Source organism: Simochromis diagramma, unplaced genomic scaffold (assembly GCF_900408965.1).
Source record: "Simochromis diagramma unplaced genomic scaffold, fSimDia1.1 OVJJ01000387.1, whole genome shotgun sequence".
NCBI lineage: Eukaryota > Metazoa > Chordata > Actinopteri > Cichliformes > Cichlidae > Simochromis > Simochromis diagramma.
In genome coordinates, this window is record NW_024387152.1 from 5,282,762 (window position 1) to 5,301,676 (window position 18,915).

Here is an 18,915-nt window from a genome sequence, read left to right on the forward strand (position 1 = left end):
GTGGCAAAGTAAAAGAGTGACAAAAAGATCTTTCATTATCTTACTGTCCTTCTTGTTGTTTTATATTCCACCCTCTCACAGGTTCACTGGGTGAGGAGAAGAAGTCTCCTGAATCCCGACAAGATTTTAGATTTGAGTCACTCCATGTCCTTTTCTGGAAACAGAAGTCATGTCATTGTGCCAGGACTCGAACCTTTTTCTGAATACAAACTCACTGTTTATGTTTTCAACAAGAAGGGCAATGGACCCAAGAGTGATCCGGTGACCTTCAATACACCAGAGGGAGGTGAGGTGATACTGTGATCACACACGCTAAACAACCCATGCTTCAGGTGTTTATGCACACGTGCTGAAAACTGTACAAACTATGAATTCAGCTTTAAAATGAATTGCATCCTTGTGACAAGATCGGTTTTAAATCAGTGTGTTTTTCATCCCAGTTTTTTAAAAAAAATGTGTGCTTATCTTACCACTGTTGTTGTTTGTGTAGTTCCAGAGCAAGTTACCGTCCTGACTTCCTCCATCATCCAGAGAGATTCAGTTAGGCTGGAATGGGCACAGCCGTCAAAGTCAAATGGCATCCTCACCGGTTACCTCCTGCAGTACCACCTCAGTATGTAAACACACCACACTTTGTAGACCTACATGAGGTTTTCCATCATAACAGAGTTGTCTCTGCTGTAACTCAGGGCTTTGTCTGTAGTGTTACAGTGGGCGAAGTGTAAACAGTCGTTCAACAGCAGCGTCGGTAAAGGGGACGCAAGAGAGGAAAAGATTATTAAAGAGAGAAGGAGGTGTAGAGGGGGTGGATATGTGATACTACAGCTTCGATTTACACATATGGAGGTTTAATTTCGATTTAAAAAGCATTGTTGCATACACTATCATCTGCACATCACCTTTTTCCCTTCTAATCTCGTGTGGCGTCGTCCCAGACAGTAGGTGGCACTGTGTGACACTGAACCCTCCTCCAGTCTGCAACGGCCTAATTGTTTCAAGATACTTTAGCCCGTGGCTTGACACTTTCCTCTGTGTTTCTTATCTCATATCCTCCTGCAAACCAGTGCTCTATGTGCCTCTTGTGCTATTTTATTTTTATTTATTTATTTTTGCATTTATCACTCAGAAGCTTTTCTTTTTGCAAAAGAAAAAGAAAAAGCACCTTTATGCTGGAGTACAGTAAGAATGGACAAGTGAGTGAGGGGCTTTCATTACACTCTCTGTTTTCAAAGCCTACACTCTCGTTGGCTGACATTTCTGAAGTCTTTTGTGTAAAATGTGAAGGCAGAGACAGCCCTGTGCCGCCTCCACCAGCACCCACAGAGTCTGGCCAGCTCTTCAATACACTCTGTCCCTCTATTTCTGCCTTTTTTTTTTTTCCCATATCAGATGTAAGACTTTACACAGTTATTCCCACACACTGCAATCTGTGGGTGTGTTTTTTTTTTAGTTTTTTTTTTAGTTGAACTGATTCACCATATCACTTAAATGAAAATTTGGTTCCTATGAATAAATAATATATGTTGCGCTGTATGTGCAGTATCCTTTGGTTTCCTGACAGCGCTGTGTGATCTGTTATCGGCAACGTAAAATATCCTGTGCTCTCTACTGCCGCTGCAACCCCCCCCCCCCCCCCCCAAAAAAAAAAACCCCAAACATTGTTTTTGCAAAGTGGTACAATGGGCTTGGCACATCAGCTCTCACCTGTGGTTCGGTATTGGCACAGTAATGGCATCACTGAGGGAGGTTTCAAAAGAAGTGTTGCTTTCAGCAGTGCACACATACTGTACTTTGATCTATAATGCATATTTGGTGATATGTTGTGCTACTTGTGATTGTAGCTCTTCTGGTTTCCTTCTACTGCTTCCTTATGCATTCTTCCCCCTCATTGTCTTCCTTCCCATCACTTGTTTTTGTAATTTTTTCTTCCTTTTACGCAGAGTTAAAAAAATCCCTTCATAGTCTCTGCTCGGTTACCACTTCCTATTGCTTTTCACTTTTCTCATCTTCTCCACCTCCTCTTTTCATCCGTGCCCTGCCACTTGTTTACACCCCCCCCCCCCTCCTCTTGAGCTCTTTATTTCCCTCTTTCATCTTCTCTCTTCTTTCCTCATAATGTATTCCTCCTCAGCTTACCTGTCACAACATGTATCTGCTATATTCACTTCCTTCATGAGACAGCATAAAATCTCTTCATCTCTTCCTTCCCTCGACCGCTGACCCTCATTATAGCCGTGTTACGCTAACCTCCCGCACGACCCAGCTGCGATGACTTCTTCTGCATCGATACATCGTAGGCTCGCTCTCAGCACGTGAACCGACCTGACCATCTTTCTTCTTCGTCTACAGTTAATGAGACTGCACTCGAGGTGATTGATTCCAAAGAGATCAACATTACCGGGGCTGACACCAACCATTGGACACTTCAGGGATTAAAGGGGGACAGCCTTTACCGCTTCGACCTCAGAGCGTGCACTCGAGCAGGTTGTGGGCCTCCACAGGCCGAAGAGAGCCGAACTGATTTTCCAGAGCCAGGTGAGCTAATGAAATGCATTTAACTTGGGTGGTAGTGTGCCTGTTTATTGGATTAATATATGAAAATCCCACAGATAAAACACAGCACTGCTGTGATGTATTCATTCATACAAGGGAGAAACATCATTATTAAGGCCAAAACTACTTTGTATAATTCAAGTGAGTACAGATCAGACTTTGAAGAGGTCATACTGTCATTTTTGTGCATACAAGCTGTGTTTTAAAAGAAGGGATTGTCCTGATAGTGATATTGGACTTAACTGAACTTAGAAACCATCTAAGAAAGATGAGATTAGAAAGAACCTCTGTGTTGAAATATTACTTCCTCTCTAGAGCCTCACTCATCACAGCTTAACCTCTCCAATAAGGAGTGTTTGTCAGACACTGTTTAACAATCTAGCACCAGTTTTTGTTTAATTCAGCAGAATATAGTAATATTTGTAGTAGAATCCACTTTGAAATCACATCAGAAATTTGTGATATTTTCATGCAAAGCTGAGAACAACTACATTTAAATCATTAAAAAACACAAGGTGTAACAATTTCAAGGTCAGCAATAAAACTAAAGGGCAATTTTACAACATTTTTAGCTCTTTTGTACAAATCCTTCAGTTGAGAATGTCCTTCAAGATACTAAGGTGGGTTTGATGTGCTTGTCTAGGGCAGAAATGTACAAATATGTCTGTGGCTCAAGGACTAATTGGTATTTTGATAGGGGGAAACATGACATTGTAACTAACTAAAGTGTTAGAAGTCAGATTGTTATTCAGAGCAAATGTTTCTAAAGGGGCTAAAACACTGCTTGAACTCAGATGTATCCAAAACACAATCAGGCAGACCAAAAGAGACCACACCATCAGAGGATCAATACACGACGCTTTGTTCACTGAGAAAATGAGAATTAATAAATTTGCTAACTAAAGAAAGCGAGACCCCTATCAGAAAAGTCCTATCAAAAACATCTGTCTTGTTGTGGTCTTAGTGGATCATTAATGCGTCTCTAAACCAATTCTCAGGAGGGGAAACGAAGCCAAATACTTGGGGTGGGCTAAGATGTGCCAGCACTGCACAGAGGATGACTGGAAACAAATCCTATTTGCTAATGAATCCCACTTCAATCAGAAATGTGTATGTATGAAGAGAAGAGAGGATGAAAAAGCAGTTTATCAAACCCGCACCTGCATTGCATCAACTCCAGATGACGTAGCACTCCAGCATGACATGCTGCGCTCTGTGGTTTGCATCTTTGTGGAGAAGGCTTCATACCACTGAAGGATAATGAGCCCAACACAACTCAAAGCTTTGTAGAACTACTTGAATACCAAAAGAAGCTCAAAAGCCACGGAGCATTGAATCATACCAGGTTATCAGGCTTTGCACCAGCTTGTCCATTCCAGCTCAAGTGCACAATGCCATTAAAGCAAAAGCTGGGCAGAGCATTGAGTATATTACAGAATTCTAGAATTTATGTACATGTTTTGAAGATTAAACTTTTTCCCCAAATTTATAAGCTCATATCATTTTTTAATGAGAAAAGCTGTATTGAATGCGAAGCAAATGCAAAATAGAAGTATCTTCACAAGCCCCATCAGACTGTAAATTATATATATAAGATGAGGGAGTTACTGTAACCGAAACGGGCAAATTAAGTGTCAAGCTGCTGCCTTAAAAAGCTCGGTGAAATTGCCTCCCTAATGTCCTTGTAAATGCTTTCCGCAGTTTGCATATAAAAAGGTACATCTCCAGTTTTCGTGTGACAGCGGCTGTGAATATTCAACAAACCTGCGAGCAGAGGATCCGAGTGAACCTCCGAGTCTGCGGTTTAGTCTTGAGCCAGTTAGAGTTTAAAAGCAAAACGACGATTTGGAAATTTTGAAAGGATACGCTGAGCATATTGAGTGCAGCTCATTTAAAACCGGAGCGCTGTGGTTCCTCTTTTTGACTTTGTTTTGAAGTCTGGCGGCGGACGTGTGCAAATATTTTATCCTTTAAAGACTCTTTTAAATAAAGCGATGTGAGAAATTACAATAATGTGATTAAAGAGACTGTAAGTGAAAGGAGGAATTAAGCTGGTGCCACTTTGCTAACTAAGAAATGCCTGCACCCTCACAAAAGTCTTAGAATTAAGGGCTAACTTGACTCATGTTATACCAAATGAATTTATCAGAGGAGCCAGAAGTTGTAGACTTGGAGCAGATCACTTGCTTAGCCTTGATGTCAGGTAGAAGCAAATCAGTCACATGAAAACATAATAAAGCTTATATTTGACAAAAAATGCTCACTAATTCACAAATAACTACACAGATGGTGGTGGCTTTAATTTATATCTTGAATAAAATCCTCTCCACGAGCTCCTCCTTCTAGTGCTTAGCATCCATTTGCTGGCTCTGCATATTTTGATAAAAGTTATTCAGTCTTCCTGAGCTTTTATGCTTCCTTTGAGAAGCTCTGCATCTTGTAGGTGGATGTCCGGCCCGAGAGCCATTAGATGCATTGTTTGTAAATATGGTTGAGTAGAGGCTCGATGCGGAGATAAAATAGCTCTGTTTGAGAGAGCTGTCCTCGGGGCACGTTAGTCACAATGCAGTGGAGGAGATTTATGGAGACCAACAGCACAGAGCAGGGGCAGAGTGAATTTAGAGACGTTAACGGGGAGTGATGGAGTGACAGCAGGGCAAAAAAGAAAGATGAATGCACGGGAGCTAGTGAGGTCAGGCGCTGAAGTAGTCCTTTTATAGTTCACCTTTTTGACTGAATAAGCTTTTAATGCCTCTCACCATTTAGCTAGGATAAACAGCTGCCTGCCTTGAAAATATTCTGGACAAATCACAGAGTGACATGTCTGAACTACAACAATTACGCAGACCCGTGCACGCGTCCACATGTCTGTGCTTGAAAAGCTTGCAATGCCAGTGAGTTTCTGGAGGGCAAGCCAAAAAAAGGGGGGGAAAAAAAGGGTAAAAGAATGTGTTGAAACATGAGAAACACGAGCAGGAAAAAAAACGGGAGAAAAAAACAAAGCTAACAGCCACAGAGAACAGCGTGGCACACAGTAGGAAAAATATCTATTTTTCTCCATCAGGTCTCAGGAGATAACAAAGGAGCAAAGATAAAGCAGGCTGCAAACTTGACAAAAAGCACAGAGGAGCACATGCCTCAAAAGTCACACAAAAATAACCAGTTTCTCTGGAGATTAAATTATTGCTCCCCGACACAGCACTTGAACACCTAAGTTGTTATCGGCAACAAATTTGCTAATGGCTCGAACGCATCTATTTATTTACTTTGAGTTTCTTTAGAAAAACAATCACAGTCTGAACTTATACCTCGGATATCTATGTACACCCCCCCCCCGGCTATCCAGTGTTCAGTCTGCAGATTTTCTTGTTATTTAAACTTTTGCTTGCATGCTGCGCTCTGTTTTTGGATCCTGGATATTTTAATGTAAGCTCAGGTAGCGGCACACTTAATTCGCACCAAATGATGTGAGAGATAATACATTCAGGAATTCACCGCATTCACAAATGAGGTAATATGTGTGCCACAGGTAAAGATACCTTTTTTCCTCCCCAGTTAGAAATTCAAACCTTGTTTAAATTCATATAACTATGAATAATGTAAACATGCAGGGCTGTTTCTAGCTGTTTGGTGGGCCCAATGCAAGATGTGGTGGGGGGGGGTGCGGCTAGATTGGTAAATCTAAATTCAACAATCTCCGGTTGACCGAGAAAATAATAATAAAAGGTAAACTGTGAGGCTCCAGGTGCTGCATTTTAATCAGAAAAATAGTTATTTTTTTTAATTTAGGAAACAAAATTCTTCAACATGAGAAAACAATAAAACAATAAGTAAATAAACTGGGCTGTGGTCCAGATGAACACAAACTAAATGAAACCATTACTTGGAATGAAAATGTAACCAGCGTTCTTGCAAATGTGCGGACGGCAACACAAGATGAAAGGAAAACAAAATAGCATATTAAAATGCAATAAACGAGCATCTGTTTTGAAGTGCAAGTAGTAAAACCACAGGCAGAGCAGTGTTTATGTTGCAGTTTAAAAGGAACCGCGTGTAACTGTGAACACAGCCTTTATCATCCACAACATGTCTGCTTGCTGACATTTTTTTAGCAAGGCGGCTCAAACACTGGCTCCCCCTTCCACCTCACAAGCGAATCTACATTGTTAACAAATGCCTTACCTTTACCCCGTACACATTACTCATCTTCATTTCCCTCCTTTTTAAATTTTTGGGCTCAAGCTGAATCGGGATAAACCCTTTCGATGCCATTCAGCAATCACTGTTATTCTCCTGCTGAGGTGATGTGCGGCTGTCGACTATCCCATCATACATGCCGACACATCACTCATTACCTGACGGCTGATGATGAGGAGTTTGAATTACCCCACAAACACAAGGCGCAGCTTCGTTTTCTTTGTAGCTTAGTTTGAGGTTATATCCTACATTTAATACTTAATTGCTTCACACATGAAGGGTTTAGCTGGCTATAAATGAAGACAGGTCATTTTAATTGAGGCTGAGCATCTGCATCTGTGTATTCCACATATTTAAAGAAACAGCTCTGAAATAAACAACGCAGCATTTCAGACATAAAAGGGTGAAAAATGTCAAAATTGTTAAATAACCTCAATTAACCAATAACTATATTGCTAGCTATAATTATATACTTTGCTGGTATTGTTGCTGGTGCTTTTCACCTCTCCAGATGTTATCCTCTTCTCTGTTCTCCATGGAAACACCTCTGTAGCACATGTTTAGCTTCATTGTATGAAGACCAGCCCTCAATATAAGGGACTAAATTACAATACTGGTTATTACCAAAATCATTTTTTATGTTTGTATGTGCAAGCTCTTTGTTCAAAATGACGAATCAGAGAAGCCAGATCAAATTTAGGCAAAAAACAGGAATTCAGTCATTTTTAAAAAACTAAAACTTTTTAGACAGATTTAAAAAATATTTGTGTTTTCTTGTTTTTATTTGCTATATATGCACGTATCCTCACTAGAATAAGGTTATTAGTAATTTTCCGTAGGTAACTGTCAGAAAAAAAAAAATAGGTGTCATCTTTTGGTTGCACAGTGCCCTCTAGTGGTGCAGATGTCAACCAGACTTCAAATCCAAACAGCACTTGATGCAGCTACACACACAGAGCTTGTATATGTTTGTGAGAATGCACTTTTGTTCTCCGGTGGCCCTGCAAATGTGTCAGCATGTGTTTGTGTGCCTGGTCTATAAACCTTAAAGCGGGATTTTCATAAACATGTAATCTTCTGCTTCTTCGATTTCTTTTTATCCCTCTGAAGATTTGTCCCAGACTCCAGCTGTGGCCCCTGCTCAGAGCAGTATGTATCACCGCCTGCAGCTGGTGTAGCTAGCCAACATAGAAGTGGTGGTAGAGACAGACGAGGTTGTAGGCGTGTTGGTGTAGCAAGTAGCTTTCCATAGCCTCAGCAAAAACATGTCCTTTATAGTTGTACAAATATAATTTGGGTGAGTCCTGTATACCACTTCGGGAGAGACAGAAAGACATTTCTTTGTGCAAATCACTTGTCGGAAAGTGACAGTTGTGGTTTAAATTTGCAAGTCAGATTTATTGTTGTGCTGCAGTTACAGGGTGTCTACCGCGGTATAAGTTGCGCTGTGCTTGTGCAGTTACTGCCATTAATGCAGTTTTCCCAGTCGCTCTAACAAATTCCGCCTTTATGTATTCTCGCTTGTTGCACAATATATTAGACTTGACAGCTTTTGTAGAAGAAATCTAACATCTGAGGTTTCTCTTTCATTCCAGGCTACAACTGCTCTCTCTCTGTTCCCAGCTCTATCTCAGGCAATTCTACTCATCCTCCTTTAGGTATATAGCTCACACTCACACATGCGCAGCCAATATTAAGCCTGTGAGCTCGTCTTGATGTACTTGAACTTTCAAGTAACAACAGTATTCGAGGCAAGGAGTTGTTTCAATCTGCTCTGATATCTACTCGTGGTGGTGGGGGGTGCGCCACGAAATGCCAGCTTTATTTAACGTAGAGGGAAAACTAGATGTCACTCCCGCCCACGATCTATATATCTACCCTTTATGAGCCCAAATCCAACTCCACTCAATTAAGTCTGGGGCCGGGAAATGCCTTTTGAACTGTCTTTTTGAAGGGTTTCTGCTAGACGGATTGTTCTCAAGCTGCAGGGGATCCTATTTGCCTCTGCTAATCCTCTTTTCCTGCCTTCTCTCTCCTTTTCTCTCTGCCTGTCTGTGTTTTCCTTTCCTCCTTATTTACTTCCCCCTATTTCTTCTTTCTTTATCAGTTCCAGCCCTGTTGAACATAAGCTCTTACGTGAGTGACACCTTTGCCAAAATCAGCTGGACTGCCAGAGAAGAGCAGCGGAGCTTGCAGCTTTATGTGGCTTATATGAATAACCGTAAGCTACTTTTCCTGTCCCCGCCTTGCTAAAAATTGATAGGAATTTAAGGTTGTATCATGTTCAGGTACACCTAGGGATGTTTTACATTAACACCTAAAAATATAGCGTAAGCCTCCGTGGTTGCTTCAATCCCTTCCCTTTAAAAATGGATTCAGATGTGTTTAAGTTATATTTAGTGTAACCATAATACTGGAAAACCATTTATTAGTCGCCAACAGCACATCCTCTTCTGCTAATACAGACTTGCTGCTTGTGCACTTCCTGTGCTTGGCTGTGTAGGTGATGGGAACTGGCGGATTTCAGAGGCTGTAAACGCTTCTCAAAGTTTCCACATAATTGACGGGCTCGAACCGGGGACGGTGTACACTGTGCGCCTCATGGCTAAGAGGCTGCTCGATAACGCTAGCATTTTCGAAGACGTTATCGAGACACGCACCAAAGGTGAGAGAAGCAAAGACTGTCAGCGTCAGTAGATTTTAGTGATAACAACACCAGCATATCATTATCAAACCGACTGAGTGAGTGACTGACTGTGCTGAACGTGTGAATTTATTCGTTTCTTTCTTATGAATCCTTGCGCATTTGCTTTTGTCTTCTTCCTGTCTAACATCTGAGTAAAGAGTCAGTGTGACATCAAACCTGAGCTCATCACATTTTTTTTTTTTTCAATCAAAGATCAAGTTGTTTAAGAGTGCTCGAGTGGTTGGGCCCACCTAATAGAGCCGGTGTGTAAAGCTGGTTCTTGAGCTCTCTTTCACTTGTTTTCAGGTGCTGCAAGTCAGGAGAGCAGCTTTTCAACCCACGGCTGGATGATTGGGACCATGTGCGCTGTGGCACTGCTCACCCTTGTTGTGGTCATTGCCTGCTTTCTGCGGAAAAACAAAGGTGGCAAGTATGCAGGTACGCCATCGCCACAGCGACAAGAAAAGCTCGCCATGGAAAAAGGTCAGTTAGTCCTTAGCCAGGGTTGAGTCCCCCAAGTCATTTTGAGCTAAAATTGAAATCCTAAAACTACTACCAATTTATCAGGATGATGCTTTTTTTTATAACTTGGGCCTCAACCCTGAGCTCAAACCTGTTTATGCATGTGGGTCACCTTTGCACGGCAGCTACAAGCTGCAAACAATTGGTGCGGCCGTGTTAGTTGTCTTAGTACCGCTGATTTCATACTTGTCAAGACAGACAAGCGGGAATCAGCTGCCTTTGTTGCACTCCTCTCCACTGCTCACCTGAGGAGACCTTCCGAGCTCTTCCATCTCACTATTGTGCTGCCATGTATCAGAGTCAAATTCAGTCTCACAATGGGCCTGCCTGCAAAGTGTCTGTTCACTCTGTTTCTTTCCTCTGAACCTTTATGCTTCCCCATCTTCTGCCTACTCCACTTCTTTGCCTGTTGTAGCTGTAGACAAAAAGCACTGAATTTTTCATCAGCTCCTTTGGATTCCCCCCTTTTGCCCATCCAGTTCTTTTCAAGGAACCCCTCTTTTAGCTTTCTCAAACGCAACTGGTCTTTTCAAAGTGTTGTTTGCACAAAGAGCTGACATCCAGCACTTTGTGCTAGACAAGCAGAAGAGAGGGTTTCCATGTAAAGACTTAATGTAATGTTTACACAGATTTAGCTGTTCTCAGATGCTTTTGGTCGTGACTTCTCAATTTCTAATCTTACTAGTGTTGAGATTGCGTATCGCTAAGTGGATCTTTTAAGCTTAGATATGTTCAGTTTTGACAGTTCTGCAGTTTCCAGAAATACTGCTGTTTGAGTTATTTTCCCTTTGTAGGATGGTAAAGACAAAATCTTCTAAAATAAATCTGAATCTGGAGACTTATGGATGCACACACGAGTAAAATGTGATTGCATCTTTGTGTGAAAGTGCTGCACTAACAATGGTGCTGAAGTGCCTGTCTTGCCCTCTCTGCAGTGAAAGAAAAGGAAGAGCCCCACTCTGACACGGAGTCACAGAAAATGAATGATGACACCTTCTGTGACTACAGGTGAGCTATACCCCTTTTCTGCACGCTGCAGTGAGAAATATCTATTTTTTATTATCTCAAAAATCACTATGCTGTAGTCAAATTAATATGTTGTTCATATGTTAAATGTTTTCTGGCTGAAAAATATTTTTTTTGTCATGTATCACTGTGATGTCTTTCCCTCCCAACCTAAAAGCAAACCACGCATTCATGAGCTTTACCAGGATGAACCTAGAAGCCAGTGTTCTCGTCATTTAATGGGCTAGGTAATCACACGGTGTAGTTAAAAGTAGTGGTTAACACACAGCACAAGCTTTGTTCCCTTTTAGTTGGAATTATGTTCTTTTACTCCTGATGACGTGCATGTGTCTGTTCTGCAAAGTGCTTAAGTCACGTAGTTGCTTTAGGCATCACTAGGCCATTTGTGTGCTAGTCTGTGTATGCTTTTATATAGACATTAATATTTTGGGGGGGGGGAATATTTGTGCACTGCTTGCCTCCTTTTGTGTGTGCGTTTGAGTGTTTTATTGGTGTTTTTTTATTTTTAATTTGCTGTCATTCTATGTAACGCAACTTACTGCATATATTTCTTTGAGAGAAATGCTGCAATTTTTAGTCAAAAGGTCTAAATATTACAATTATTCCATAGACTTCTAATGTCCATAGTTTTTGCCCTCCCTTATGAAAATTCTCAGGTAAAAAGTTAACAAACACCCTTGACTGCAGCTGGGGCAGGCTGGAGGCATCAACAAACCTCGAAATGCATTTGTTTACTTGGCATTTGCACGGCTTCAATATCCAGCAGAGAAAAGATTTATAGACATGATCAGTCTTTAAAAGATCTTTTTCAGACAGCAGTTCTGATACCAGCTATGTAAACATTTTTTTTTTTTGTAAATCTAGACAACAATTAAACTGTGATTTCACTGCAGTCTCACACTGCTGACACAAGCCTGTGTTACTGACAAAGTTCTCCTTTCAAACACAGTTGTGTTGCGTAAAAAGTTAGACATTTGCAGTCGGCCGCATAGTGAAAGACACGCCATACTGTTAAGACTGGATTCCACTTAGAAACAGGAAGCTTGTTTAGTTTGCAAGTCTTGTTCTCTTTCATGCTTCTTGTTTTTACAAAAGGAAGTTTTAATTTCAGTTTAGCTTTAAGTCTTAGACCCACTAATAGTTCTTCCTGTTTAAAGGGAGTTCTTCCTTCCCACTGTTGCCAAGTGCTTGCTCATATGTATATATAAAATAGTTTAGCAAACTTTAACATGGAAAGATGACTTTAGGGATAATAAAGGTTATTGAAACATAACTAGTTCCTGTCTGTAGTGCCTCAGCTTACTTGGGAACTTAATAGATGCAGATTTACTTAAATAATTTTAAGTAGTTTTAAAAAAGAGGAAGCTCCTACTGCACACGCACAGATTCTGGATACACGATAATTGCTGATGGAAAATATACGGTGAAAAACCAGGCCTTTGAGCCCGAGGCAGGCAGCTGTTGTACTTTATAATAGCTGTTGAATTTCCATTGTTTGCATTGTTTAGCTGCTACGGTGATAATTTTGGGGAATCGAGCGAATCCTATTTTGCTTGACAGCATTGCGGCAACTGTGTGACAATGGTGTGTTTGTTTGTGCAGAAAGCACCTAAAATAGCCTCTTCTGCCTGCTTTGATTCTTCTCGTCATCGTATTATTCAGAACATGATTACTCACAATTGTGTGGTTGCTGCCAATTGCGTTCCTGTGCTTCTTGCCAAGACTGTAATTCTGTTAAACAGGAAAGAATGGATTGTCCAGTGTCCATGACCCTGTTTTTGTATTACGGACCACAGTTACTTTGTGGCTCAGATTTGCTTGATGTTGCAATTGTGATAAAAAGTGCCAATGGGAGTGAAAAGTGTTGCAGGAAATCTACTAAATGAACAGATGCAGTCGGTTCGTTTCAGTAATGAAAACAAATTAGCAAGAGACGTGTAAATTAGCAGGTCAAAAATGAGCGGACCTGATGATAGAGCAAGAAATTGACTAAGAAAAAACGCCATCCATGCGTTTCCTGAGAAAGCTGTTCGTTCTGGAGCAAGGGGAAACGCCTGTGGGGTCTCAGAGGCTGTGGCAGCTGTTCTCTTGGTAAATCCAATCGCTCAGTCGGAGTGTTTATCCAGAGTAGGCATCCCTGTTTTGTTTTTTGTTTTTTCGTGCATGCCGTGTGAAGCTGCAGCTATTTATTAAGTCAAATCAAGGAATCTTACTCTCAGCCAGCTGTGGGAACAATCACTTTCTGTAAGATTACAGTTAAAATTACAAGGACATATTCTAACATGCTCCAGGTCTGAGCATCTAGAGACATTTTTGATACTATCCATCCATTTATTTATTTTTAACCCAGTGCTGTCAAACTCAATTTACAACCTGCGCCACATATGGGACCCACTTGTGATAAATGTGTAAATTTACAGAAAACTATGTTACTCCATTTCCACAGCTGGCCTGTAATTATAAAAATTATAAAATATAAAGTTTTCATTAATTCACAGAAAATTCATTATAAAAACGAGTAAAAATTCATTTTACTGTAATAGTAGGAAAACAAGAACGTCCCTGTTATTTCATTGTTTATCTGTTAGTGTTTGGTGTAAGGGAGCAGTCTTTGTCAGGAAACACTGTAAAACTTAAAACTGTAAAAAATATACTTAAAAGTGCTAAATCTATGCACTCCTTCACATTTTCTAAAGCTCTTTAACGTGCTGGATTGGAGACTTTGGTGGGCCGATTCTGGCTCCCGGGCCTTATGTTTAACATCCCTGGTTCACCTGCTATCCAGTTCATGGGAGACTGGGGCCTTTCTTGGCCATCATAGGGCAAGAGACAAGGTACGCAGTGGACACCTCTATTACAGGGTCAGTATAAACAGTTGTAAAGGTACCTGGCACATATGCGTTTTTAAAATTTAATTAAATTTCGTTTTTTTTTCCTGGACAGCTGTTCTCTTCCTGATGCTCCACATGAAGTTCTGCTCTGTTGAATCAAAGTAGCAGTATTACTGACGACCACAAATATGTTGGGGCACAGCTCCAAATAATCACGGTGAAGTGGTAGAGGACAGAGCCAAAGCTTTGGCACAGCACTCACAGCTTTGGGCCATCCACCAGTCCTATTTATATGCTCATTCTCATAACTTCTCCCCCTGACTTTCCAAATAAATTAACACTCTTAGCAGCAACTATCGCAGCCAAATCAGCTGCCAGATAAGAAATGGTGCAACGTGCAGTAAACTGCTAGCCACAAACTTTAATAAATCACATTTGTGTGATTCTGTACTCTGAAGATTTTGCACTCTGAAAGAGAAACGCTCACACAGTGAGGGCAAGCAAGAAATAACTGTGTCCACACCCTCTGAGTGACTCATTTCTAGTAGTTTTGCGACTGTATTATGCATTAATTGGCTCAATATAGGTTACATGTATTCATTTAGGGCTGCATGCTTTAAAAAAAAAGAAAAAATGAAGTGGTGGCTACGATTCTGCATAGGTGCTGCAAGACTTCCAGGCATCCTTTTGGTAAAGTACTATTTTCTGCAAGGTTGATGAAATGGTACAGAAAGTCTCATGAATGTGCCCAAGTTTTTTTTTTTTTCTTTTTTTCCACATGTGAGGAAAGAACTGGCAAAAAAAGGAGAATGCTGTGATATTGAATTTCTTTCTGACAAACTTTATTTCGGAGCTCGCCGGGCAGGAGAAACCCTGGTGTTTGTTTGTGAGCCAGTGCAGATGCTTTGCTGCAACTATCTGTTTAGAATGCTTCTCATGGTTAGTTTCATGAGTCTGTTCTGACTACTGTCCCCCCAGAGTGCCCTTAGCCTTACTATGATGTTGTTTTCCTGGCTTTAGAGCTGGATTCAGGGCTCTGTAGTGCCCTTTGAATCTCTAAAGGCAATAGACCACCCACCGGTATGCCACGTGTCTGGGGAGCTGACAAGTGGTAATTATGCTTCAGATGATTTCTCTTTGTAGACAGCCCTCTATTGCTTTGCCCCTCTGTCCACTGCAAGAACAGCAGGTGTCATGGCTGGAGCAGGCCGTTAGCCAAGCGTGTGATGCAATTTTTTCCTCAGCCAGTTTATGTGTTTCTTTTTCTTTTTTTCCCCTTCCTAGCCTGGTGAAAGCTCTCATGTTCTCATACTGCTCATATTTTTATGAGCAATTTGGGAGAAGGCAGCAGATGCAGGGAAGTTATTTCTCCAGACACCTTGAAACTAGAATACAAACAACTTCAGCTTCACGATCGGGAAAAATACACCTTGCACCTGAAGTTTTGCTGCCCCCACTCTACCCAACCCCACAAAACCAAGTCAACATAGGTCAACAGGAAGACAAATTTAATTACCTTCTGCCCCCCCCCTCTCCCTTTTCCACCTGTAGCTTTTGAGTGAGGGGCTCAAAAGCACTCAGCCCCATTTTATCATGGCATTCAAAGTCACTGTGGGCGGGCTGCAGCGGCGGTGGCATTCCACTGCTCTTAGATAACAGCCACTTATCTGCAGCACTCTAGAGTCGTCAGAGAAAGAAGGTTTGATAAGAGCTGAAATGTGGACCTTATGTGGCTTGCATTGTAAACGGCCTCATGAAAACGGGCAGATAAGATTGGTTATTAAAAAATCCCTGCGAAGGAGAGCCATTTTAAAATCTCAGCTTGAACCGGGTCTCTGTGCTAAAATCCTGCTCAAAATGTTGAGCTTTTGTTTGACACAGGTGTCAACTGCAATATGCCTCAAATGGCGCTATCATGCATGTGCCACCTGAGCAACGCAGACGCTCTGTGTTATGAATACAAAGAGAGAGAGAGCGGGCGCGCGCGCGAGAGAGGGATAGAGGTGTTGCCAAACACTGATCGTTTAGGGAATTTGAAAAGAAAGACGGGGAGGAAAAATATCCTCAGTGCTTTGAGGTGACCCCCACGTCTTGTAGCAAGACACCTGCAAGTTGGCCAGTCGCCCAGCCTTAAATTGGCATCTAATCTCCTCAGCCGGAGTGTGGGCCCATGGGAATACTACGAATGACAGGCTGTTTGTCTGGGATTGCATATGCCCCACCTCCACTCCTCTCTTCCTTCTCCCTTTCTCAGCCTTTACCCTCCACTCCGCCCTCCACCCCAATACACAAACACACACACACACACACATACACCTCCCTCTCGGCTTCTTTCTCACTGCTCTCTGGCAATTTCCATTGCTGGCTCTAAAGAGATTTGAAATTGCCTTCGGTCCTGAAGCCCTGGCAATTAGCAATTAGTGAAGTGATTGTACCAACCCGTTCCTGCCTCCCTTGTGCTCCCTTTCCTGCTGTGCAGGCGCTGGATCCACCCCTGCCTACTGCCTCTAGTGATGTATTGAAACCATAAGAACTTGCTTCATGAGCCCGTGTTTCTCTTAGCAAGTATTTGGCAGTCTATATGTGCTGATTATTCTCTGTTTGCTGGTGTTTGTGTGTGTAGCTTTTAATTTCGTGTGAAATACATAGTGTGCAGTGTGCTCGTGTCAAAGACGGCCTCTTAAGGCGACATGTTTTGCGCTCAAAACTGTTTGATGTGCTATACCACGAGTTTATTTTACCCACTGCACCGCTGACCTCAGCCATCCTTCTCTGTTCTTCTTAATGACAGCGACAGCGATGAAAAGCCACTGAAGGGCGGTAGCCTGTGTTCCCTGAAAGGAGATGATGCAACTGGGGACAGTGTCAGCAGATACACCCTAGGCGACTATGCAGACGGTGGAAGAGAGTTCAATGAGGACGGCTCATTTATTGGGGAGTACTCTGGACACAGGCATAGAGGCTCTGTTAGCGAGCCCAACGGACCCAGTCTTGTGAACGTATAAAAGCCGAGCTCCAACTGAACTGACTTCTACTTGAGATCCTTTCAGGATACTTTTTCATTCAGATTCCCAACATTCAGTAAAGCTCAAACAGCCAAATAAGGGAACTGACTCAAGCAAAAAAAAAAAAGCGGGTAGAAGTTTTGCCCACAGCCTTTAATGGTAAGAAAAAAGGGGGGAAAGTGTGTTTTTGTACATCCTGTATGAAAAGTGATTAATGTAAGATTTTAAAGTTTGATAATTTTATTAATGATGAAGTGTTTTTAACCTTTCAGCCACAGTTTTACATCTACATTGTTATTTTTTTTTGTTTTTTACTGTAACAAAGGCATAAGATAAATCACTTTCCACAGAGTAAGTGTGCATTTAAACGTCAAAACATTTTTTTACACAGCAGATGAAACTAACACATACAGTAGATATGCTTATGTGTTTGCAGCATGTTTACATATTCATGCCGTATAGTTCAACGCAGGGTGTCATATTTATTGAAGACAGAATCACTCTTTTGATTACAATACTGTTCTTTTACTGTACAGTTTGGTTGTTAATATGCAAATGTCAAAGTTGATCATTTGTAATTTTTTTTATAATCAAAATGTTGATGTTCTTTTTGTGTCAATATATCAAACGTGTGCTTTCTTGCTTTTATATATCAAACAGACAAATGTTTCAGCAGCATTTATTAGTTTTTAGAAAGACAGATGAGTTATCTTCTTGCATTTGCAGTGGAGTGCAATCATGGAAAAAAAGAAAAAAGAAAAAGGTTTCACCCCAAGCCCTCAGCACTCACAAGTACAACAATGTGTCATAAACCTATTTGTAATTTTTTGGGACTTTTTCAGTTATGTGCCTTAAATATCCAGGATATAACAGGATGAATCACTCTACATCCTCGAAGAATTACCGGGAAGCAAGACTTTTTTTTTCCCTGTCAAATTCTTAATGTCGGGTACATTCTCTTCTTTTTCCACTTGGTGCAATGACTCATCAGCATCAGTTCATTTTTGGCAACTTAGAAAAAATCCCGTTGAAGTTGAAGAGAGATGTCCTCTCATTGGACGAGGGATGGAAATACATCATGGAAACCCATTCTTTGTGAAATTTCGTTCACAAAGCAACACTGAAAAATGATACACTCACGGCTGAATTAAGCTCGACTTTATGAAAGGTCAAACACACTCTAAATCCCCACAATATTTTTCCCGTTATCTCTGCAGTACGTGCTGCAAATCGCCACATGCATAATGCATGTTGCTAAAATATTCATTAGGAATATAACTCAAAGTTGAAATTTGACCTATTCGATAAGCAGAACTAAGAAAACTGGGATACAGCAGTGCTAAAGGTTTCTTTGGTTAGATGCTCGTTTTTAGGTGCAAGATTAACCTTTGAACCCTCTTAAGGTACAAAGACCATTTGAAAACTAAAGGAGATCCTTGTGGAAAGCATATCACTTACATACCTATACTTATAGAACTGCAACTATTTAAAATAGATTAAAGACAAACATTTGCACACGTACTAAAGAACATGAGAAAAGAACAGTGGATAATAAAGAGAGCGTTAGACTTAAAAACAACACGAGAGGTGATGTGGTAGAAAGTTTAGTTGTGAAATATAGTCAACTTTTTAGTCAATCTCTTTCCCATTACTGTACCAGGTCCCAAGGCTCCAATTATCTGAACCAAAGCGATACTTGCACTTCCCTTCAAGTTCTGAGGGGAAAATGTTGCACCTTTGATGAGGCAGAAATTCCAACTAACGAAGACGGGAGATGATCGACTAATCTGTCATTTGGTGGGAGCCTCTTTAAATCACTCAGCCCAGCTACCCCTCTGCTTCACTCTGTTATTTTTGAGCTGTTCAAAAAAAAACAAAAAAAACAGCCAACAGCTTTCTTCCATATTTACCATATTTGTTTGTTTCAAAATCAAAAAATAAGTAACTAAAAAAAAAATCAACAGCTTTCAAATGTGAGTTTAAAATTCACAAGACAGCGAGATGGGTAGTAGTTACACATTTTTGTAAGTCACAATCTGAGCATTTAGTAAACTTTTCTATTATTATTATTTTGGAGCAGCGTTCCACTTGGCTT

General features: G+C 41.0%; 1 protein-coding gene across 3 annotated transcripts in view; it reads left to right on the forward strand.

Annotated features, from left to right (window-relative positions):
* Positions 1 to 17,648, forward strand: part of LOC120743765 (neural cell adhesion molecule L1-like protein) — a 48,908-nt gene extending 31,260 nt beyond the window's left edge. The window contains exons 21-29 of one of the 3 annotated variants that reach the window (XM_040047595.1): positions 82 to 286; positions 491 to 613; positions 2,350 to 2,535; positions 8,346 to 8,408; positions 8,858 to 8,971; positions 9,254 to 9,415; positions 9,743 to 9,874; positions 10,894 to 10,966; positions 16,607 to 17,648. In XM_040047595.1, coding sequence (XP_039903529.1) covers positions 82 to 286; positions 491 to 613; positions 2,350 to 2,535; positions 8,346 to 8,408; positions 8,858 to 8,971; positions 9,254 to 9,415; positions 9,743 to 9,874; positions 10,894 to 10,966; positions 16,607 to 16,820 — 1,272 coding nt within the window. In that variant the 3' untranslated portion in view covers positions 16,821 to 17,648. Of the gene's footprint in view, positions 1 to 81; positions 287 to 490; positions 614 to 2,349; positions 2,536 to 8,345; positions 8,409 to 8,857; positions 8,972 to 9,253; positions 9,416 to 9,742; positions 9,920 to 10,893; positions 10,967 to 16,606 lie in introns of all 3 variants that reach the window. The other 2 variants (XM_040047596.1, XM_040047597.1) reach the window with 2 other exon arrangements.
* The last annotated feature ends 1,267 nt before the right edge of the window (positions 17,649 to 18,915 follow it).